Genomic DNA, 24,236 nt, shown 5'->3' with positions numbered 1-24,236 from the left:
AAGTACCGCAGTGCCGCCTGGGTAATATGTGGTTTGTGTTTTTTACCTTTTGCAAAGAGTGCACAGATGGCCGCTTTCCAATGGACATATGAGCTTCAAAATACTATGTATGTAGCGTAAGTTTAAGTCCTACGTGACTATGCGCTGTTATCCTTCTTGTGTTTGAATACGAGACGCCTCAAACCGGGGACTTAATTATTTATGGTTCCTGGTGTACGTGAAGTTAAAGTAGGCTACGTTGCTAATTTAGCTTTCAAAACGGAAAGCAGTATTAGTTGCACTTCAACTAAAACTGTTACAGCACAGTTAAATAAACTATCTTGTATGTTAAAATGTCTTTAATGTCGTAATGTATAATATTATAATATATATTCGTTATCTGGCTCGTTGATTTAGGAATAGCTTATCCTTTGTTTCCAATCGTAACCGTATATCGATTGGTTGAAAGGAAAGAATCGGGAAGCAGCAGTGGACAAAAAAACAAAATGGATGAAAGTGCTGAAAATGTTGACAACGACGACATTGTCATTATTGTGGAAAACGAGGCAGAAAGTTTGCCAGCCGAGGAGGAGAGGCTGAAACCGCAGGGCACCTTCGGGCTCATGGACACCTGTCCTGTGTGCAAGTTGAGCTTCCACAACAGAGAGCCCAAACTCCTGCCCTGTCTCCACTCTTTCTGCAAGAGGTGTCTTCCTGCCCCGTACAGAAGTGCTGACCCACGGCGCGACTCACAAGGTCAAGTCGACAACAAATCATGTGAGAATAGCTCATGTTCATGTCACAGACAGATACACTCACACAAAGTAAAACTCTATGTGTTATGCCACTAACACCCTAGTCTCAAATATTAAATCCTTGGTAGTTCCTAGTCTCATGTCACTCAGATCTGTGTGTTTGTTTTAAACAATATGTCATGTAAGTGGTTGTGATCCGACACCTTTAATAGTGGATCTTGTCTTCTGCTCCAGTGGGTGCTGTTCGATGTCCAGTATGCAGACAGGAATGCTGGGAGATGGACATGTTGGATAATTTCTTTGTCAAGGACTCTGCTGAGGTGCCTAGCAGCACTGTGGAGAAAAGCAGCCAGGTTGGCCCTAACTGTTCTTTCCCCCAGTCGTTCGTCCCAAAACAGTTTTTATGACACCCTTCTCCCAAGACTACATTGGTGATTTTTTCTTTTTTTCATTTGCTCAGTCTCCCTCTCATTTGTTCTTTACTTTTGTCTTCAATAGTTGTGTATCAGCTGCGATGACAACACAGAGGCAACAGGTTACTGTGTGGAGTGTGTGGAGTTTCTGTGTGTGACATGTATTGAGGCGCACCAAAGGGTCAAGTTCACCAGAGATCACACCATACGCCAGAAGGAGGAGATGTCTCCAGGTAGTGTGTTTGGTACACAGCAGAAAAACAGCAATTGCTTTGTAATAAGATGAATCATAAACATGTTAAATGTCGCATGCTGTACTGTAGTGATTCTGCATGGTACATACTGTACTTTAGAGTTTCGGGTGATGTCAAATGGAATGATTGTGTAGGTATTTAAAAAAGCTGAGCGAACATTTAATGTCACATAAGGTGGCTTTACATTTCTCTATGTTCTTTATCCCCCCCATGTACGTATCCCAGAAGCACTAGGTATGTCCACACAGAAGCCCGTGTTTTGTGACATCCACAAGCAGGAGCCACTGAAGCTGTTTTGTGAGACGTGTGACAGACTCACCTGTCGCGACTGTCAGCTGCTCAAACACAAGGATCACAAGTAGGCTGACTTCTTTCCACCCTATAATAAGAATAATTTATTGTTCTATTTATCTTACATAAATATTTAACCTTTGCAAATGGGAATATTGATCCAGCTTTTTACAGTGTTTTCCATAATTTACCAAGCCTGCTCCTGCTTTATGCAATTTTTTTGTAATGTTTGATGATCACAGCTGCAAGGTTTGAGGAGGTGTATTTATGTTGAAACCATGTTAGTAACATCAGTCATAATGTATAAATCGTCATTGGCGAAAGAATAAAACAAGTAAAACAATAACAGCTGTTTAAAATATGATGAACTTTCAGTAATTTATGCAAATATGTTTTTTGTCCAGCTACCAGTTTTTAGATGATGCATACAGGAACCACAAGCAGCATCTGGAGAACATGACGCAGCAGTTGCAAGAGAAAAGAAAGGCCATCGAGGATGTGTCCAGCTGTATCAGTACTGGGTAAAGCTCACATTTACAACTGGAACTTGATCAGCGTTTATGTTTTTTTAGATTTGACCAAATTTATTTGCATTATCATTTTGACATGGAAGAGTTACTATGTATTATAATAATAATAATAATAATTATGTAATCACGTTCAATCCATCTGCATATTGAAAAGGATTGCTGGATTAATGTGATGTATGACATACAAATTCATTTTCACAGACTCCAGCAAGTTGAAGAAAACCGGAAGGGCGTCACCAATGAAATAAAGAAGTCAATATGTAACTTGATTATGGAGATCAACAGAAAGGGAAAGATTCTGGTCAACCAGCTTGAGGTATATTTTTAAGGACTTTTCAAAGGCAGTTATGACATCTGAAATATAGTTTTTTTTCCTGATGATTCATGCCAACATTTACTCATAGGCTCTGACTAAAGACCATGAGATGGGTTTGAAAAAGCAGCAAGAGGACGTCAACTCTCTGAGCAGGCAGCTAGACCATGTCATCAGCTTTACTAAATGGGCCACAGCCAGCCATAGTGGAACAGCCCTTCTGTACTGCAAGAGACTGGTGAGGGACTTTAACATCAAACAGCTATTTGAGTTACTTTACAGTGTAATTGTTACATGCATTTTCTGTTGCTGTAGAAATAGCATATTAATATATACATTTTTTACAAGAGTAATTTGACAAAATCCTACAATAGTTTTATAATCTTGGTTATAACCTTTGAAATGTTTCTGTCTTTTTGTCTTCTAGATCCTTTTCCAGATCCATTACCTGATGAGAGCAAGCTGTAATCCCTCCATCGTCCCTCAGAGTACTGTTCGTTTTCAGTGTCGCTCTGGTTTCTGGGCAACGAATGTAGACCTTGGTAAGACTTACTCTTTCTTAGAAAACTTTATTATGAGTCAAGCACCGCCGGTCATTGATTGCTAACTGACTCTAGAAATAACACGTTTCCCACTGATTTGTAGAAAGCTTGGTGTGTCTTAAAAAAACATCTTCTGAAGAAAAAAAATTACAAGCTACACCGCGTTTTGCTCATTACCTTCTCAATTATATTTATATAATTCCCGCTCACTGTGATTAAAAGTTAGAAAAATGCTAAATTATCGTTGATCTTTGAATGATAGAATAACTACATCAGCAGCTAAGATCCAAGAAAAGGAAAAGAAGAGGAAAAGTATTTTCAATAAGATCATTCACTGTTATGAATGCAAAGCAGTTTGATGGAGAGTGGAAGGCTTCTATTGGCGACGAATTAATCTTTATGCGTCAGTGTTCTCTTGAATCTAGTACAAGATAGTTTTTGCATCTCAGTCTTCCAGTGTATTAATCTCATCTGGCCTATTTTTTTAATCTTTATGTTTTCAGTTTACATAATCTTCTCCTCTCCATTATCTTCTGTTTTACCACTTCTTTGACAGAGAATGTCAAGTTGCAGACAGCATTCTTAAACAGAAACATTAAGTTCACAAGAGGCTGGAAACACCTGTATGAGTGGATGTAAACTGCAACATGACTGGTTCTCTTTTTAGATGAGCTGACGTGGGCGGGGGGCGAGTACAGGCCCCATATGGAAAAAACTAAGGATTTTATCATTTTATACATGATTTATTTTTTTGTTTTTCATTTTTTCCAGGTTCTCTGGTTGTAGAAAGGGGCCAGGGCCGGCCACCCATCCCCAACCACCAGGCAGTACCCAGAGCAGAAGCGCCCACTGGAGCTCTTTCCGCCTCAGCTCAGCAGCGACAGAGCACGTTGGCTCAGCTGCAGATGCATGTATATATTATTATTAATATTATTATTATTATATATTCATCACATTCAGTTATTTTTGGCACTGTGACAAGCTAACTTGTTTTTAAAACTCAAACCATTTTTCGAGTCAAATTTGTGAAATCGTCATTTATGCTACTACTGTCACATACTTAATATTATGCGTTTATTATTTTTCATCTTTTCCATTGAATAGAATAGAATCAAATGTTATTCCTCTGTCCAAGGTGGACAAGCTTGCCCAGCAGCCCAACAGACAGCCCCCCCCTAACCACTGGTCCTGGTACCAAAATGTCAGGGGCCAGGGTGTCCCAGGACACCCCGGCCCTCCACCCCAAACCAGACCCATCCACGGAGGGTCCTCCCCCTCCCAAGGCCCTCCAAGCTTGGGTCAGCCAGGACGAAGATACGGCAGCTCCTACCCCAATCCCAGAAGCCCCACGTCGTCTATGCTTCACAACACAGGATTCCCACCCGCTCAGGTAGGTTAGTGCCGGTAGAAAGATAAGAACGTGTGTGAGGAATACCAAACATATGTTAGGCTTGTTACTTGGAAATGGTTCATTGACAAGAATGTCGTTAGAACAGGTTTGCTAAAACTTTATCTTCTTCCTCAAAAAGTGGGTGAATGAAGTTGGATCATCTATTAGATTGTATTTAACTTGCTACTTGATAATTTCCTTGTATCAGACAACTTTTATTTATTTTGGAATAAAAGCAGAAATGGTATTTGTTACTGTTATTGTGTAAAGTGTACCTACTTTCTACTGTCTTCAATCAGGCAAAGTCACTTAAAATTTATTCTAAAGTTATTATTTTTAAAACCTACCTACCTTTTTAAACAATTTCTTTCAACTTCAATCCTTTTCTATGTCTAGTCTCTGAGAGATCTGATCCATAGCTCCGGCTTCCCTCCTAAACCCATGGATGTGTTGCAGGGTACGCCCCGCTACCCACAGCCTCTGTCTGTTGGAGCAGCTACACAGATGTCACTACAACAGGTTGGTAAGAGAATGGAGAGTTACATACGACGTCTCCAGTCTCAAATGACTCTAGAGAGAAAGTGATATTTAGGTTTTGGGTTTGTGTATCTTTTATGAAGCAGTAATTACACCCTGTTTTGTTTTGTCCCCTGAAGCGGGGCCTGACGGAATCCTCCTTCCTGAAGAGGAGTGAGGCTGGTGGATCTGTCCCCTCCATCACCATCTCCATCCCCAAACCCAGCTTCGCTCCAAGTCTAGCTTCAGCAACTACGGATAAAACAAACGCATTTAATCACACAGCAGGTCATTATCACTGCTCTGATTTAACAACAGCCCATCAGGATCTTATCACCTGTGAAATTTAGCCTTTAATTAAAGACGACTTCCAAACTTTAAAAGATTTATTTTCCTTTTCTCTCAAGTTCAAGCAAGGCAGAACTCCCCAATGGCCAAACCATCTTCTTCAGACAGAGGCACAGGGTAAGAAAATATCCTAAAATCTGTCCTCCTCATCACAGTTCCTCCCCTCCTCCCATCTTCTATCTTTATTTTATTTTATTGACTATTAAAATGTTTTTTTCCCTTTCTCTGACACAGATTATGGCTAATCTTTTTCCTTCACGTTATTTTGAACCTGTGCTTGTTAACTAGATAAATGCGTGAGAAGTGCTACTTTCTGCTTTTGATATCTGATTAAATGTCTACGCACAACACTGAAATGACTTCAGATTGGGTCATGTTTTGACAGCTGTTAATCAGCCTTCAGTCCCTCTGTCACCACATTCATGTTTTCACTAAGCTGTCTAATATGAAACAATAGACAGTCAAGTGATTCAGAGGACAACATTTAAAAACACTCTGATCTTCCAAACCAATTCATATAACCAAGGCCAGTGTGTCTTTTAAAAAAAAAAACTATATCATGGTCACAATCCCCTCTCTCACTCTTTGTTGAAGGACGACTTCCTGGAGGCAGCGCACCGAGCCTCAGTCTGCCCCCTCAGCCAAGCGACGAAGAAGGTCGTCCCCAGGGCCCATCATCGTCATCAAGGACGAACCGGAGGATGAGGATGAAGTTCGATTTGTAAGAGAATTACTGTCCCACTAAATTTAGCATCTTGAAATGCTAAATGCTCACTGTCCCACTGTCTGGGTTTTATTTCTCTAAGTCATTTTACCATAAAGCAAGCAATCGCTTTATATCTTTCTGCGTGTCCTTTGCAATCTCGAGAACTGCTCATCAGATCTATTTCACACTTAGTGGGTGTTCTGCTAGGGATCCAAGGGAGTAGTTCTGTCAGATTTTGTGCAATTTGGACACATGACATGTTCAATATTAACAAACGTAACTCTATAAAAGGGTGAATAAACAAGTCACCCGACCTCTGTTCAGCAGCGGGGGCGGTCCAGTATGTAGTTTACAGCGGGCAGACCATAGATCATTGACAAAAGTTCACTGTACCCCAAACCCTTTCTTCAGTTTGTTGGAGTTCATACAAGCAAAAAGCCAACTGGAAACAGAATTAAAACAGAGTTATGGTGTGGCCATGAGTAAGCCAAAAGTTGGATGTCTTTTTTTTCCTCCCGTGTGTAAGACTGTATTTCCCCGCTTGACTTGATGCTAATTTATAACACTAATAATAACACTTTAATACAATAATTACACTTATATAATAAGTAATAACTGCAGTTGTTATGTCAAAACAAGCAACTTATACGCCTATTTGGAAATGAACTCTGCTAACTTTATCACTTTATCTATCTGACCACAAGTAACAGTGACTTGTGTGTTTCTTTCAGGGGCAGATCTAGTGATTTTAAAGGACACAGTCAAACAAGCACAATTCTCAGTGTGAAGTTGTTTGTTTGAGCCGTTTTCCAGAAAGCTGTGAGCAGCAACACCAGGCCAAACATTCGTCCCGTTCCAAACAGCCATGTTTTCAACGGACACTGCACTAGTTGTATCTAACTGCATGTGTCTTACATTTCCTTTGCCTACAGGTGCAGTCCACCGTGGGCTCCAGCCTGCCGGACAGCAGCACCGGGGCTCAGTCAAAGCCTCGGCAGCAGCAGAAGGTATCTGTACCAGTCCCAGTACCTGGATCAGAGTCTGGAGCAGAGTCAAGCACAGCAGCCAAAGAGCAGCATCAGCAACCCGCAGCACAGCCCGAGTCTGAAAAGAGAGCGGAGCCGGAGGAAGATCCCAATGAGGACTGGTGCGCCGTCTGTCAGAACGGGGGGGAACTGCTCTGTTGCGACAAGTGTCCCAAAGTCTTTCATCTGGCCTGCCACATTCCCGCTCTGAATGAGTCCCCCAGGTGAGAGACAGGTTGTCTCTGAATGCTGTGAATGCACAATTAAAGGATGATCAAAATGAATGAAGCTTCTCAGTATTTGGTACAAAATACTTTATTTTTCATGACGAGACACACTGCTCAGATAAGACAAGACTAGGATATCATTGGCAATAAAGCCAATAGTTATGCTATCAAGGTCAGGATCAAAACGTTCAAGGCAAAGTAAGAGGGAACTGTGTAAGGTTTTGTAATTCAACCATCACAATATGTTAGAATGTCCTTTAAATTTCAGGAAATATTAAAGATGCTGGTGTGCTTCTAATTAATACCATAGTTATGACCATAATCTCTAAGGTTGGTACATATCTTATCTATTTCAGAGATAAATTGTAGACATAGTGTACTTATTTGTTCCACAGCATTTGGACAGGGCTGTACAAAATGACTCGAGGCGTCATAAAATTATAATTCGTTTTCTAAACCAACATTGGAATTAAGGATAGCTTTTTTTTTTTTTTTTTTTTCATGGTTATTTAGTTAAACCCCGTTTTTTCTGCACAGTTGCAGATAAGGATCAAGCTACACTAAAATTATTAGTATTATAGTATTTGTAGAATAAGATGGCGGCATAGGATTGTTTTCAACTTGTGTGATCAAATAATTTCCAATAACTCCCGAGCATGTGAAGTCCATAAGTAAAAAATGTATTGAGGCAAGAAAGATGTTATTAATTCCAAAAATTCACAACATGTTTTTTTCTCACAAAATATTCTGCTTTGATCCATATTTGCTGCCATTTAGGCCTTCAAAGACAATTTCACTGTGGTAAAAAGACTGTTCGCATTGTGGTTTGTCGCACTCATCAGCAATCTATTGTTTTAGGGTGTTGACGTCAAAAAATATAATGACAGGCATTCTAAGCCCAAAAACCTAAAAGCTTAAAAAGGACACAGCCCTATTAAAAAGTATTCTTGCAGAAAGTTATTATAGAGGTCTTTATTGTTTAAAATTGTATGAAAATGAGTCTCTAAATTATATTTTATTGAAGCTGCAATCTTAGTTTGTGGTATTGAAGGTTTTGTAACAGAGTGGTCTTACATCTGAAAAGCACAGTAAACAAATTAAGGACGACCTTTACCCCAAAACAGTTTATAGGACTTTTTACGATACTGTACTGTAATTCTTGAATTTCTTGTAGACTCAAACGGTACTACTTCAGGTTGTTTTATTTATGTTAGAAATGTCCTTCTTTACTTCCAATTTCCAAAATGTACATTGATGATGGGTTCTCTGATAAACCTCCAGGTCTTTTCAATGACTAATTTGCAAATTTCCCCGCTGCGGGACTAATAAAGGATTATCTTATCTTATAACCTTGGATGTTCTGTGCAGACAGCTCTGAAAGCAGTTATAGCAGTTTACACATTACACTGTGCAATAATAGTTAGAAAAGTTAAAATAGTTAAAAATAGTTGTGTTTTTTTTCTCTGTCTGTAAATATAATATTTCAGTTATTGTTGTTTTTCTACTGTTTTTTTTTTTGTTTTTTTTATTGCTTATTTATAATACTTGTTTTATTTTATTTTATTTTTTTCATTTTATTTTTTTTATCTTGTCTTCATTCTACTATGTCTCTTGTGTGCACTTTACTCTACGCTGTTGTAAGCCTGCAAATTTCCCCACTGCGGGACTAATAAAGGATTATCTTATCTTATCTTATCTTATAGACAGGATAGATATGATCATATCCAGCAGTAGTTTGTCAACCCATGCGTCTGTCCTAACAGCTTCTCCTGTCCTGATGTCTCTCTACAGCGGGGAGTGGTTCTGCTCGCTCTGCAGAGACCTCGCCTCTCCTGAGATGGAGTACGACTGTGACAGCAAGGATGATCCCGTCTCTGAAGGGTTCCCGCCTGATGGGAGACGGGTATGCTCACTCAGCTGTTTCTTAAGTTCATTACTTAAGCCTTGTCGTTCTGCTATTATAGTCATGCTTATTCTTATTCTTATAGTCACTGTTTTCCATCAAACAAGTCTCCCCCTCTTGGAGACAATTTTCTCTGCATAACATGATAACTTAAATGTCTGATACAATGCTTCCTTTTTTTTAATAATATGCAGAAGTGTGAGAGGCTGCTACTACGTCTGTTCTGCAATGACTTCAGCACTGACTTCCAGCAGCCGGCTGCTCCATCAGTAAGTTATTTTGTCAATAAATGAAAAGCAGTACTGATTCTTGCTGATACTTTGTGTTGGAAGTAGGTAGATGCATAAAAATAGAATTAAGTCAAAGCTATACATTTTGGGGAATAGAAGATGTCAATTTTAAGAAAGAAAACAGTGTAACAGCTTATTACATTGTGAGTAAATTTGTACTATAATTGATGGGATTTCAACAAAAGGTCATATTTATGAAAAAGTTGCTCAGTGACAATAACACCACGCACCAATGTTTTTTTTTCTTTTTCTAAATCATATTGCTTCTCTTTATTTTAATGACAATTGAAAGGGTTCAATTGCTACCAGAATCCAATATATTTGTGAAATTGAGTTTTTTGTTGTGTTTGCTATAAAGAAATATTTCTGAAAGTGACTTACTTTTAGAGAGAAAATATGATTCTTGTATCAGTACTGTTAGGGTGCTTTAATTATTTTTCTTTTTTAATGTAGGAGACAAGACGGTACAAAGAGCTGATCAAGACTCCGATGGATTTGTCATTAGTCAAGAAGAAACTGGAGTTAAAGTCGCAGGAGGGTCAATGTTATAACGGTCCTGAAGAGTTTGTCGCAGACGTCCGGTTAATATTTTTCAACTGTGCAAAGTACTACAAGGTAAACATCACTTTATATGAAATATATTTATTTTTGGGAAAGTAACCAGTTATCTGAAAAAAATGATTGTAGTATAATAATGTCTAATGCCAAAATGTGAATTACGAGTGACATTTCTTTCTTTATGACATAACATATTTTCTGCTTATTGGCAAATACCATTTATTTTTTGAATCAGTCTATACATTGTTTTCAGGGAAAGTCTTACTCATTCTTATGCATTTTAACAGTAATTTGCAGGTGCTTTCTTGACCTTCAAGTTGAGTTTTATCAAAGATGAATAATATTAAAGTACATACTCTTTCATTTTCACCTCTATTTCTGTGCACTGATCGTACAGGCGACCTCCGAAGTGGGGAGTGCAGGTTTGTACCTGGAGGACTACTTTGAGGAGCAGTTGAAACTAGTCTACCCAGATAGGGTTTTCCCTGGAGGGAGGGAGGAACAGATGATCCCTCCCCTAGAAGAGGAGATAGATGAAGAGGAAGAGATGATGGAGGAGGGCATGGCTCCCATCGAAGACGATAAGCCACAAAGTCCCGCAGGAAAAGGAATCCCCCCTGTGGAAGAAGACTTGCCTCCTCTGGAAGAAGCTACAGCACCTGCGGAGGAAGAAAAGTCTGAAATGGAGGAGAAGGTGATGGATGCGGGTGAAAAGGGGACGGATGAAAAGGTAGCCGACGTCGACGCCGCCGCCACCGAGGGCAACACGCCTCCTGCAGAGGAGGCAAAGCAGGACGAGGAGATTCCTGAGAAGGAGGCTAAAAGCACTCCAGTGGCCGACGGTGAAACAAAAGAGGCAGAAGCTCCCAAATCCCCAAAAGAGGAGAGCCCTGAGCTTCCCACAGACACAGCTGTGGATCCGCCTGACACCCAGGAGGAGTCAGCTCCTGCAGACACAGCCAAAACAGAGGAGGAGGCATAGATCACAGCAGAGAGAAACTGTAGACATCATGGATGATTTCAGTCTTCCGCAGAAGTGGCCCCAGTGGGGACCGACATTTGCTGCAATCAGGCATTTCTTTTGTAATATGTTATATTTGCAATAGGAAAAAGGTACTGCAATGCTAAATAGACTTATTTAGTAGCAGTCATGCAGTAGATGCACATGAAGGGATTAAATAAGCTTTTTTTTTGCTGGACAGACTTTACAATTTTACTGTAACATAGTTTGTTATTTTCTTTTATGAAAAATCTGAAAAGCACACAAAAAGATATTTCTTTGTAAATAGGATCATTTTTAAGTCAACATCATTAAAATAAGAGAAAAATATTTGGAATAATAATGCATGCATAATGCCTTGATGTAAATATTAATGCCTCCATTTTAGTGTTTATAGACTTTGGCTATCTTGCACTAGCCATTTGGCTGATGAACAAATTATGTTTTATTGCAAGAGTATCTTTTTTATTTTATTAATAATGTATTAAAGGATAGCTGTATATAAAAAAAAAAATTGGTTGTTTTAGAACAAACAATAATTTCAAATCTGAACAACGTTTTGTCATAAAGCAGCTTGTTTGTTCTTACCAGAATAACAATTCTTCAGACTTTACGGTTCTTACTCTTAGATAGCTCAGAGACTTGATTATCACCTTATCATCAGCCTCTGACAACAGTGTGTGTTCCCCAAATTGTGTCCTTGCCCTTCTGCAGCATGATTACTTTTTTTTTTACATAAGATTAGTCTTAAGCCTTGTTGTTTTTGCTGGTTTCCCTCACTGAAAGCAATCAAAGTGAGCAATTACACCCACAGAACAAAAAAGCTTCAGTTAATTACACCTTTCTGTAACTCTGACACTTCATCTCCAGTATAGTATATGTCTAATATTAACACTTTTATTATTTATTGTGGATACACAGGACCTGTAAATGTACTCTGGAAACAATGGTAATACCTGCATTTACAATATTTGTAATAAACAGGGTTAAATGTAGATCGAACTTGTGCTCTGCTCCCACTGTCATCTTTATTCTGATTTCTTTATTTTTATTCTTTGAGATAATGAAAGATGCTGCGCCCTGGATAAAGCTGAGGTTCTCAAACAGGGGTCTGAATCCCCACAAGGGGTCGCAAGATTACTTTGAGAGGCCACGAGATTAACAGAAGACGAACAGGAAAAAAAAAACGGTGAAGATTTACAAAGTAATATACATTTTTCATACTAGCCCTCTAACTTAAGCTTTTTTTAACTCAATAAATTACTTTATATTTTACATCTTATGAGCTCTAAAAAAAGAAACCACTGCATTAAAACCAGACCTCTTAAAAAAACGAATCCTTATTAAATCAAATAAAAAAAGATTAAATTGCAAATTAAACCAAACTTCTTTCAAAAACTGAATCAAAATTAAAATAAAAAGAAAGATCACAAAATTAATTTTGGACACTTCGTTGGCCGGGAATATATATATTTTTTATTTCAATTTACTTTCTTTTTCTTTTTAATTTCACCTCTGTGGGAGATTTTTCTTGTTTTAAACGACTTTTCTTCAAGTCTATTCGTGTTATTTATCTTGTAATCCTGCAAAAATCCACTTTGGAATTGCTTAGTTTGAGCGCATTGTCGCATCAAATAAATCAAAGTATCGGCCATGTTTGAATAAATCAGGTTAAACCCAGGTCCGTCCGTCCCTCACCGCCCTCTTATCTCAAACCCCGCATGGGGAGGGTGTCAGAGTCCCTCTCCTGCTGCTGTGACTGAGATGTTCTCCCTGTTGACCACCCACACACACACACACACACACACACACACACACACCGTCCACTGCTGCCGTTCAGCCGCTGATCACCCCGGTAATTTCAAAATAACCGGGACATATGGACGATTTTAGAGGAAAACATCTGGAAGTGAGTGCGATGGCAAAGTGGACAATACTTCTGTTTTCTTTATACGGAGTTCTGCATGGACATGGTAAGACGCACCGCTGAATTTCCTCAATAAAATTTCGAATTTAGTCTTTGTTAGTGCTTTGAACAACTTTATTACACTATTCATTGTTTTGGGGGCGGGGTGTTTTATCTTTATGTGAGGTACTGTGTTGTAATATTTTCCAAGTACTGTCTGTTTATCTGAGAGCGTGAGCCCAATTGAAATCAAATCTGACTCAGTCACTGGCATTGTGGAGCAGACGTGCTATTTTTCCATCATGCCTCTGATGTGTATTTAATCCTCAGAGATTCAGCTCCCTACCGCACAGGAGTGCTGTCAGGATGGGAGGGATTGGGGCCTGGGAGGACAAGACTGTACAATCCTCCCCCTCATCTCCTCCTACAGCTGCAGGTGAGCAACACCTGGTTTCACAAAGGGTGAGGGTCTCAGAATGCGACCAAAGGACCAAGGACCAAGGACGGGGCAGTGCAGAGGGAATGCATGAAGTTTGTGTTTATCCATCAAAAACTCTTTCCTCGGGGAACAACAGGGTTAAAAAAAAAAAAATAGATCACATTGGACTCCTGTGGAGTATTTTCCTGTGGGAAATGTGTGTGTCCTGTAAGCCAGCGTTTCCTACGGTATGTTTAAAAGCAGGCAAATAGCCCCAAGGTTGCAAGCCCCAAATCATCTCCGCAGCCCTCAAGCATCCATCCAGCTACAGGAGAGGATTGCCACATAGTAACTACACAGTAAGGACAGGCGTTAAGTGGCCCCCTGGAGCATTTTTTTTGAACACTAAAGGGCCCTGTTTGACTGTAAGAACATGGAGGTGGTGATTGATGAAATAGAGGAACACCTGGTCAACACAATGAGGTCAGGGGAGGGAACATTTGCAGATGAAAGGCGGGGGTGGGGGTGGGGAGACTTTTTGCCCATTGAGAAATGAGGTGCGTTACTTATTGTTGATGGAAAATAAGCAACCTATTACATCATAAATAAATCAACTTGCAGTCAGCTGATCTTACCCAAAGCAACCATTTCTTTACGTGCTCCTTATCCAGCTATTTCCTCACGGAGCAAAAGGTGCAGTTTCTCCTCTGGATGAGGTAAATGTCTGCCGTTTCTTTATAGGATCACACAGGAGCAGTGCTGTTCGGCAGCATCAAGAGGCCGACTCTGTGACAATGGCATCGAGATGGCCAAGGAGCAAGGGGCCTGTGAGAGGCCCTTCTTCCAAGGAGAACCCTGGGAAACCAAAATCTCCAAGGTTATCTCCTCCCTAATGTCAATATCTTCAACCTTTACACGTCTCTACATTCTTTGGCACACAAACAAGACACCTAGTTTCTCTGACAGTATCACATAGGAGATAAGATTCCTTCTTTCTCCCTGTCTCGTGTTCAGATTTGCTGTGACTGCTGTATGCTCGGCCTGATGACAGCCAGTCGGGGCTCGAGCTGCGAGCTCCAGGGTTTGTTGCTGGGGTGCCAGTGTTCGACCACAGCTAAAGCCTGCTGTGGCAAAAACACAACAGCAGACACCATACTGACTACAAATGGTAAGAGATTTAGACAATGTTGTGCTTTCAGTCTTTTGTGTCTTGATTGGCTCCACTCGGTCTTATCTAGACTGAATGGCTACTGGCTGTCTTTGACACTCAAAACAATCAGTATACTCGGCCATTTGCACACATTAGGTGCCATGTGGTTTACGGCACAATATGATTTTGGTGCCACCTAAAAAGCACTTTATAAAAGTTTGTATTAATGGTTTAGGAAGTTCCCCTAATGCTTCATAGAAAAAAAGTATATCATTTATTATTAAGGACAATCTTTTTTATTGTTAGAATGTTAAATCTCATATTGACTTATTAGACCATTTATTTTTAGAAAAGGGTTGCAATTGATCTGGATCAAAATCCAATTATTTACCAGTCTTATCTCCAGACTTTATAAAGGCTTTTTCAGAAATAGGGGAACCCATGACCATTTGTTAGTGGATTACCAACATTTATAACTTCAGATTTGCTAAATGGAAAGGATTAATACCAGCCAAAGAGGTTTTCTTAAATCCATGTGACCCGAAATTTGTTCAACACAACAACTGACATTTTGGTTGGATATTCGGTGTGCTATGCTTATTAGAAAGTGGTACCTCTGAATTTATTCGCCCTGGGAGAAAAACCATGACACTCTCCAGTAGCCAGTTTTCAGTAGGAGTGCGTCACATTAATCCAAGCAGCGTTACTGGGAGCACAGACAGCAGCCCTGTTGTGTAGCAAACTGGACACATGGCCTTGATGTGGCAGCTGTGGAGCAGATCACCACCAGAGAGACAGACAGACTGGGTAACAGGGGTATTCACTAGGCTAATCTGTAGACACCTTGCCAAATGGCAACTCAGGGCCAGCTGGTGTTGTGGCTTGTAGCTTTTGTCGCCTAGCTGGCTTCAGGTGAAAAAAGACAAACATGTTTGCAAGGACAGAGCTACAAAAACACTGGATTTGAGTTGAAAACAAATGAGTGTCTTGCTGATGTAGATTGAAGGCCAGAGCGTTGAGAACATGCCGATGGGAAGGAGTTCCAATGTGTGACAAGGTGCTGAAGTGTTTGACCCTGTGCTTGTTATTCAGATAATTTCATTTTAATGAGATTTTCTTCCATAGCACCAGTGACAGAAAAGCCTACGGTCAACGTTATCGTCAAGCCTGAGGAGGGATTGGACACATGTCGAGGTTTGGCACCTATATATCTTAATTTGATCTCCTTTGTTGTAATAAAAGCCATAAGAGGTTTAGGCAGCAGCCTTTTGGTGGCATTTCCTTTCATCAGCCAGTGACATGACTCCTGTGATTTACTTACTTCCTGTAAGTCGCTTTGGATAAAAGCGTCTGCTAAATGACTGTAATGTAATGTAAATGTAATGTAGGACTCTGTATACAGTGATGTCTACTTCTTCACGTGTGTCTCTGCTGTTTTCAGACTCCAACTGCTCCCAGTTGTGTAAAGGTAACGGTATGTGTGCCTGCCTTGATGGTTATCAACTGCAAAAGGATGGAGTTAAATGTGAAGGTGAGTAATGTAAATGAAAGCATTACTGTAATTACTTACTTCTTAAATTGCTGCCCTTCCAAGCAGCATGGCTCTGGGTATAGCCATGTCAGTGTGCCAGTCTGTTGGTTGGCCAACAACTATTAGATGGATTGTAGTGAAATTCTTCATTCATAGCCCCCTTCAGGATTGAATTCCATCGCTTCATTTTTCATTTAGTGCCGACAGCAGGTTAGGAACTAAATTGGTTGAATACTTTGACACAATACCTGCAAAACTAATGACGTTCCTGTCAGCCACTTCAAATGTTAGCATGCTAACATGCTAAACTAAGAAGGTGAACATGGTAAACATCATACCTGCTAAATGTGAAAAAAAGAAAAAAAGATTGACTGTGTGTTCTAATACCCATTCTGCCATGCTATTTAGCATGCCAAAAGATTTAAGCTGCGTTTCAAATTGCATACTTTTCCTTTTAATTTTAATTTCCTACAAAGTACGTACTGTTGCATGCAGTATGCATTAATTTGGGGACATTCTACTTCCTCATAACATGGCACCTTCAACTTTGACCCTCTTGCTTATATATCTGCTGCACAAAAGATTGTGGGTCAGAGGCTTACTCCCTTTGACATGTATTGGGGATCCTAAATCTTTTTTCTTGCATACTAAACAGTAAAGTGTTATGGGTATTGGAAGGCATCGTTTGTATGTCCTAATACTTAGCATGTTAAAAGCAGTATCCTAAAAATTCTCGGTTGTTCTGCTACATCCCGGCGCATTTTGCAGTTTGTAAGCCAGCATGCTTTTCTTGCTATTTTGACTCAAAATCTTCTGCGGAACAGGTATATAAGCAAGATGGTCAAAGTTCGAAGTGCCATGCTATGAGGAAGAAGTATCTCCCAATCGAATGCATACTTAATGCAGTATATACTTTCTAAGGGCAACTCCAGTATGTATTTAAAATATATTTGAGAACTCAGTCTTAGTTCAAAGCTTTGCAGTACCCGAGTACCTAAGTACATGAGCGCTAGCATGGATGTAGAGTCAAAAATGTGAATGCATATTCGACTTACAATGCTTAACTATAAGGATAGACTGCTTTTTGTGATTTTTAATTGGATGTCCCTCTCTTCAGATGTTAACGAGTGCTTTACCAGCAGTCACAACTGCGTCTTAGGCCAAGTTTGCATTAACACAGAGGGTTCCTTCCGCTGTCAGAGGGAAACCAGCTGTGGCACCGGGTATGAACTCAAAGACGACAACGCTTGCCAAGGTAACAATACTGCAAATTTGGTTGTCCTATAGCTAACAGTATTTCATGTAAGTAAAAATATTTATCCATAGCATATTTATGCTTTCTTCATCTTTTCCTCCTTGCCTGTTCAAGACATAGATGAGTGTACTTTGGGGACACATAACTGTGGATCAGACTTTTCTTGCAACAACACAGCAGGCTCGTTCCGCTGCTACCCAAAGGACAGATGCTCAGATGGTTTCATTCCGGATGCCGTCGGCAGCTGTATCGGTAAGTTCAGTGTCACACTCATGTAAAAACATTTCCCTGCGAAAAGCTCTGCTGGATTTGCTTAATGTGTTTCCTCATTAGATGTAAACGAGTGTGTGGCCCATACCAGTCCATGCCTGCCTGGCCAGACTTGCATCAACACACTGGGCTCCTACACTTGTCGCAGGCACACAATCACCTGTGGACGAGGCTATCATCTAACTGAGGACGGCACGCGTTGTGAAGGTGGATACTGTCACAATTAATGATTTCCCTCTTTTTAAAGTATTTTATTTGCTGCAAGAAACCTTTATCTGTCACATTGATTGCCATTTTTCAGACATGTTACTGCTCCCCTTCATGTTTACAGATGTGGACGAGTGTCGTACAGGGAACGTGTGTGGCAACCATGGTTGTGTCAACATGGTGGGCACGTACCGCTGTGAATGCAGAATTGGCTTCATCTTCAACAGTATCACCAAACTGTGTGACGGTGCAGTACAAACTCATCACCAATTTTGCATCATCTATAATATTTTGTGCATATCTGCTATGAAATAAAGTTGTTTTTTTGAAGTGAAAAGTGGAAGTCAGTTGACTCTCAGATTTATAGTCTGTCCCCCGTGTTCTTAAGATATCAATGAGTGCAGGCATTATCCCGGACGACTCTGCGGCCACAAGTGTGACAACACAGAGGGGTCCTACCTGTGCAGCTGCACCACAGGCTTCAAACTGTCCCACGACGGCAGAAACTGTGAAGGTAAAGTTACTCTTCATTTCATGAATTCATTCAGGCTCATTATGTTGTGAATGAACGACATCTCAGCTTTATGTAATTCATATTGTATCATAGACTTTATCTTGTTTGAGTCCTTACACGACACGTTTTGAGGTTTTGTATCTGTGCCTGTATGCTGACAGATGTCAACGAGTGTGAAGCCAACCCTTGCAGCCAGGAGTGTGCAAACGTCTATGGCTCGTACCAGTGCTACTGTCGCCGTGGTTACCAGCTGAGTGACATCGATGGGATAACATGTGAAGGTGCTGTTGGACTTGATTTTGCTTAATGGTGCTACGAATCAACCCCCGGATGCGATCACATGTCACTCAAAAAAATTCTAACCATCTTTTGCTGTCTGTCACTCTCAGATATTGATGAGTGTGCTCTGCCTACCGGAGGTCATGTGTGTTCCTACCGCTGCTCAAACACCCCAGGAAGTTTTTACTGTACCTGCCCACCCACAGGCTACACACTCACATACAATGGACGCACATGCCAAGGTCAGCAAACACACCTTTGGCACCCTTGTCATGACAAAAAACGTAACTGTAAATTACTGGAGTGTTATTTTGTATTAAATGTCTAACCTTTGCTTCCCCCTGTGTTTTCAGACATTGATGAATGTGCAGCAGGGAGCCATACTTGTTCCTTCTCTGAAAGCTGCTTCAACATCCAGGGAGGATTTCGCTGTCTGTCTTTCACATGTCTTAAAAACTTCCAGCAAGCTGCGCAGGGGTGAGTGCTGATGGCTACTTGTTGATGACGAGCTGTTGGAATGAAAAGGGTTGATTGTCCCCAGCTGAGTATGGTGCATCTTTACTCCTCTGTAGTTTTGTATTCAGACTCCGTCTTTCTCATTGAGCAACACATTTGCTGTGATGCAGATGTGGGCTGCTGTTGACATTGGCATACTTTGCGGTCAAAAACTCTTTTCTCACTCTCCTACTTCCTTCATTTACTCCCTCTCTGTCCTTTCCCTCTTTTTATACCCATGCAGCCGTTTCTGCCCTCCATCCAATGAGTATTTCATTTCTTTCCCCCTTTCAGTCGTTGCGAGCGCGTAACTTGCGAGTTCACGCGGGATCCTGCGTCGTGTTTCTTGCTCCCGCTGAGAATCTCCTTCTACAACATCAGCTTTCCAACCAACACTCCCGTCCCCGCTAACATTTTCCGGATGGGACCCTCCAATTCGGTGCCAGGAGACAAAATGCTGCTCAACATAGTCTCCGGCGATGAGGAGGGATACTTTGTCGTGGAGCAGCACGCTCACGGAGGAGAGATCTCACTGCGCCGTACTTTATCTCAGCCGCGGGACTTCTTTCTGACCGTGGAGATGAGGCTGGTTCGCTACGGGACAGCACATCTGTACATGGCCAAGATTGCTGTGTTTGTCACACACGAGCAGCCCATCCAGACCTCAAGAACACTAACATATTAGGAGACTGTGAAATTTAAAGCAATAGTTTGGGGGGTTTTAGGTATATCCTTATTTTCACTCACCACTCATGCTTTTTAAAGGTGATTTTCATTTTCTTCCATATTTTTCTTAATACAGGATTCAGAGCTCCAGCTTTCCATCTAACCTTTGACATAATTAATAAGGGGAAAATCTATAATTCTTGAGTGGAAAAACACTAATTCACACCAAACTAAAATGGTGCAACGGCAGTCTGTTATGGGGACTTTAAGTGTTTATTAAAGAACAATCTTTTTATATTTATTGCTTAATTCTTCTCAGCCTCCATCTGAGAAAATAAGTGTTGATCTTTTCATCATCTAACCTAAAAAAGTGAAACATATTTCCCCCAAATGATAAAAGAAATCCTTCAACATAGTGTTAAAATGATTAACTTTTTTACAGTAAATTAGATTAGTTATCAAAAGCAACAAGTAGAAATTGCTAATTGAATTGCATTTGTATACGCAATGTGGTCTTGGGGATGCATTTCTTTAAAACAATCCATTGTTTTTTAGTTGTTTTAAACACTTGTTATTTATTCTAGCATAGGATGTATCAGTCGATACAGAAAAATATTAGGACATTATACCACTAGATGGGGCTCATTAGCTTTTGGGGATCTCTACAACTCTGTGACAGGATTGTTCATGTGCATTCATTTGCATGATGGCAGCTCACTCTACCTCGTGTCCGTGCGGCAGCTTCCCTTTATGTGTACTTTCTATGTGTTTGGAATTAAAAAGTGACATATAAAAATGACTTTCTACTCTTTAATATTCAAGCACAAACACACATACCGGCAATGGTTTCTGCCACTACTCTCGCGCTTCCTCTGCTGTGGTAATTTCTAATGTTTTCCTATGTTCTGTTCCAAGCGGCCTCACCATAGGATCAAACAGGCCTTGCCTTAGCGGATAGCTAGAAAAATAAGCGTGGCACTTATTTATGGGCACCTGGGGCCCGGCCAGCATGGGGGCTCAATTAGTGGTGGAGCAGCATTACAGCTGACATGATGGATAGTTCTTTTAGTGTTGGTATTGGGTGGTTATCAGTTGATTTGCTGTAAATGATACCAAAAGGCCAGTAGCTGTGTTGGTCAGCTGGATAAATGCAGCCAGACAAATTTTTCCACTGTTCCATTTTCCTCCTGGTGGTTTTGGAGCTTTAATGCATAGCGCTGATTGAAATTAAATATATGAGGTATTTATTCCCTTAAATCTTTGTCTCATATAACCACCCACTTTCCAAATGCTTTTTTGATTATTTCAAATATGTAAAAGTAGGGAAATGCTTTATGTAATGATAGTAGTATCTGTATCTGTCTTGTTTTTGCAATTATGCTGATTCTGCTGCAGGATTCTGACAAAGTTGTGTTGTTTTTTTTAGTCCACCATCGTTTGAGTAGGATGTCATTGATCACCTTAAATTACATTCAGTCTTACAAACCCCTCGACTGGTTTTATTAACCAGTCTTGTCTTTCCTTTGTGGCGTGAATACCACATAATCATCTCTGTGGCTTTTAGCCGAACAAATTGGACTCACCTTCTTCCTGCTAATTACATGGGTCTCCTCACTTCGTAGTTTTTGAGTTTGTATTTGAAAGTGCTGCTGTCTCCGTGTCGAGGAGCCCCACAAACTTGATTTTAGTGTTGAGGAAACCGGGTTTGGCCTCTTTTTAAGGCACCCGTTATTTGGTTAACCATGGAGATCTATGGTAGCTATTCAGGTGTTGCCAGGTTCTTCTTGCTGAACTCAGTTATAGAGCTGCAGTCAGCGTTTTCTTAAACAGGCCCTATTATGCTATTTTCCTGGCGCATATTTCTATCTCAAGTTATAGTTACAACATGTTTACATGCGTTAATGCTCATAATCCACCTTGTTTTTCTCATCCTGGCTGTCCTGCAGCACCTCTTCTCACCCTCTCTGTGAAATGCTAATTTGTAGCGCTTGCTCTTCCCTCCAGAAAGCAAAGTCTGCCCTGATTGGTCAGCTAGCCCGCTCTGTTGTGATTGGTTAACGTTTCACATTTGAAAAAATTCTTCCTCCGAAGTTTCAGCTCTATCTCGCTCCATTGTTGTTTGAGGGCCAAACTAGCCGGAAGGAGTTTTACGTCACTTCCATAACATTATGACCTCATAAAGTTACGGAAGTGAAGGAGAGAATTCAATCGAGCCGTTTCAGGCAGCTCAGGAGCAGTGATTCTGAGGGGGAGGGTAACTCCTTTTAGGTGTGGACTTCAGGTTTTACACTCTACGGACCATTTACATGAACAAAAATATATATAACACACTAAAGAAGAGGGAAAAGGGGGAAAGCATAATAGTGCCACTTTAAGTGAATTTTTTTGATAAACCCACACCTCTCCTTATGTGTATTTCTCATTCCTTGGCTAATAAATCTCCATTTCGTGTCCATTTTCTTCAATCTTTTCATCTTGCCTACTTACCATCACTTCTGTTTGTCCTTTTCAGATCCAAAAAAGATGCTTCAATCAATTTGCGTTGTGTTAAGGCCTGCCAACCTAACGACCTCGACTGCAATCTCAATCCCGTCCACTTAATCACCCACACCTCCATCTCTCTGCCAACCTTCAGAGACTTCAGTGAATCACAAGGTAAGACAAGGTGGAGGCACAGCAAGGTGTTAGTATGTGCGCAACCCTGATGGTCTCAATCACCAGCATTTACAATTGCACATGATAGTGTGCATGACATTCTGTGGTTTATAAATATGTTGTAGCTAACTAACATTCATGCAACATCCAGTCCACACCGATGGCAAGCCTTCGTGAGCAACTTGGGGTTAAGTGTCTTGCCCAAGGACACATCGACTGCCGAAGCCGGGTATCGAACCACCGACCCTCTGATTGGAGAACTACCTTGCTCTCCACTACGCCATAGCCGCCCAGACTAATACAAACTATTAACCAATTCTTCCAACAGAAATAGTTTTCCTGCGGACAGCTGCGGCGGCTAACCCTGCTCCTCCACAGGGTGCCACCGATGTGTTCTTTGAGATCCTGGTTGCAGATGACCACTTCTCTTTTGATGTGGTTAAGCGTTCCCACCAGGGCACGATTATGGGTAAGTGATGATAGTGGGCTATCACTTGGAACCAGGCAGTCAATCCTTTATGAAAGCCTTTATTAAATAGCATATACAGATATTGCATTTACTCATTAGACTCCAAAATGGAATCTTTCTGTCTGTGTCATCCCTCAGGTGTGGTTCGGCAGGTGAAACCTATCTTTGGCCCCAAGGACTTTGTGTTGGAGGTGGCTATGAACTATTTCAAGCCAGGGTTTACTTCCCATCGCAACATTGTCGTCATCCATATCTTCATCTCTGAGTTCTGGTTCTGAGCTAAGGAATTGAACGCTACTACGTTAGCTATTCGGCACATAACTTGGCAAACGTTTAGAATATCTGACGGCGCCACACTTACTGAACATTTAAAACCACTGCAAGATAAGAGAAAAGATAAAAATGAGATTTGGTCCATTTGCAAGTGTTTTAGATATAAATCTACTGAAAAAGTTACAAAAGCAGTTTGCAACCCATCCAAGACATAGCTATTTATAATTTCAACATAATATATACAAATGAAACACAAACACGTTATCAGATGATACTGGACTAAGAGTCTGTGAGGCTTGACTCAGGCACAGTGTTGCTTTAATTTAAATGTTTTAATGTGTAATGTAGAATAATGTATTTTAATGTTTTAAATATCAGCATGCTAACATGCTTGCAGTGACAATGCTAACATGCTGATGTTTAGCAGGTAGAATACCATGATAACCCCTTTAGTTTGGTGTTTTAGCATGCTAACATTTGCTAATTAGCCCTTAACACATAGCACAGTTGAGGCTGATTGGGAGTGGCATCAGTGTTTGGTCATAAACCAAAGTATTGGACAAAAAGAAAATTTGACCTGATGGTGGCATTATATAGAAAGTCTCCAAAGTTATTAGGATACATTTTTGCGTAAACCATGAATGTCTAAACCAAATTATTACCAGTCTATTTGATAGTTGAGATATTTTAGTTGTGGTCCACTGACCAACCAACATCATAAAACTGTATAGAGCCACGTCGCTAACATGGATAAATGTTATAATTACTCAAAAAAAATCGACTTTTCTATCACTTGTTACCTCTATCCCAGATGTGTTGAAAATAACATGGCTTTTATAAGAGTGGAATAGATTGATGTTATGGATTAAAAGGGTGCTTTTATCTCCTTAACCACTGTCTACAATTTTAACTTTCAATTCAGACTTTGTTGTCACAAGTGCCATTATGATAGACCATTGGCTGACATGTTGAACTGTTTAATATTTGCTCCATTTCATCTGAATTGTGAGACCAGATGTGACATGCTTCATTTGATAATAAAAAGCTTCATCTATGGACTTGCTTTCAACATTAATTTGTGTACCATCGGACTATGCGACCATCTGTG

General features: G+C 40.4%; 2 protein-coding genes across 5 annotated transcripts; both read left to right on the top strand.

The window, feature by feature from the left end:
* Positions 1–28: 28 nt before the first annotated feature.
* On the top strand, positions 29–12,035 carry trim24 (tripartite motif containing 24). 4 transcript variants are annotated; one of them, XM_054624400.1, is made up of 20 exons: positions 29–107; positions 397–756; positions 969–1,087; positions 1,233–1,380; positions 1,627–1,759; positions 2,097–2,213; positions 2,424–2,538; positions 2,627–2,773; positions 2,963–3,077; positions 3,849–3,988; positions 4,213–4,467; positions 4,864–4,986; positions 5,124–5,271; positions 5,391–5,448; positions 5,926–6,052; positions 6,970–7,286; positions 9,081–9,192; positions 9,387–9,461; positions 9,936–10,097; positions 10,438–12,035. In XM_054624400.1, exons 2-20 carry the CDS (start codon positions 486–488, stop codon positions 11,020–11,022), a joined length of 3,267 nt encoding a protein of 1,088 aa, XP_054480375.1. In that variant the 5' UTR covers positions 29–107; positions 397–485; the 3' UTR covers positions 11,023–12,035. The 4 variants fall into 4 exon arrangements, with proteins under 4 accessions (XP_054480375.1, XP_054480376.1, XP_054480374.1 ...); XM_054624401.1 differs by having other exon boundaries at positions 52–107; positions 550–756; XM_054624399.1 differs by having other exon boundaries at positions 64–107; positions 449–735.
* Positions 12,036–12,835: 800 nt separating this feature from the next.
* LOC129112389 (fibulin-1-like) lies at positions 12,836–24,186 on the top strand. Its single transcript, XM_054624472.1, has 17 exons — positions 12,836–13,013; positions 13,277–13,382; positions 14,106–14,241; positions 14,379–14,532; positions 15,640–15,708; positions 15,956–16,045; positions 17,163–17,300; positions 17,415–17,552; positions 17,634–17,777; positions 17,902–18,024; positions 18,166–18,291; positions 18,453–18,572; positions 18,681–18,812; positions 18,924–19,047; positions 22,244–22,386; positions 22,715–22,855; positions 22,994–24,186. The coding sequence occupies exons 1-17, from the start codon at positions 12,920–12,922 to the stop codon at positions 23,131–23,133; spliced, it is 2,118 nt and encodes a 705-aa protein (XP_054480447.1). The 5' UTR covers positions 12,836–12,919; the 3' UTR covers positions 23,134–24,186.
* Positions 24,187–24,236: the final 50 nt, after the last annotated feature.

Source organism: Anoplopoma fimbria, chromosome 23 (genome assembly GCF_027596085.1).
Source record: "Anoplopoma fimbria isolate UVic2021 breed Golden Eagle Sablefish chromosome 23, Afim_UVic_2022, whole genome shotgun sequence".
Classification (NCBI taxonomy): domain Eukaryota; kingdom Metazoa; phylum Chordata; class Actinopteri; order Perciformes; family Anoplopomatidae; genus Anoplopoma; species Anoplopoma fimbria.
The sequence above is the reverse complement of the archived record's forward strand: the minus strand, read 5'-3'. Positions and strand labels throughout refer to the sequence as shown.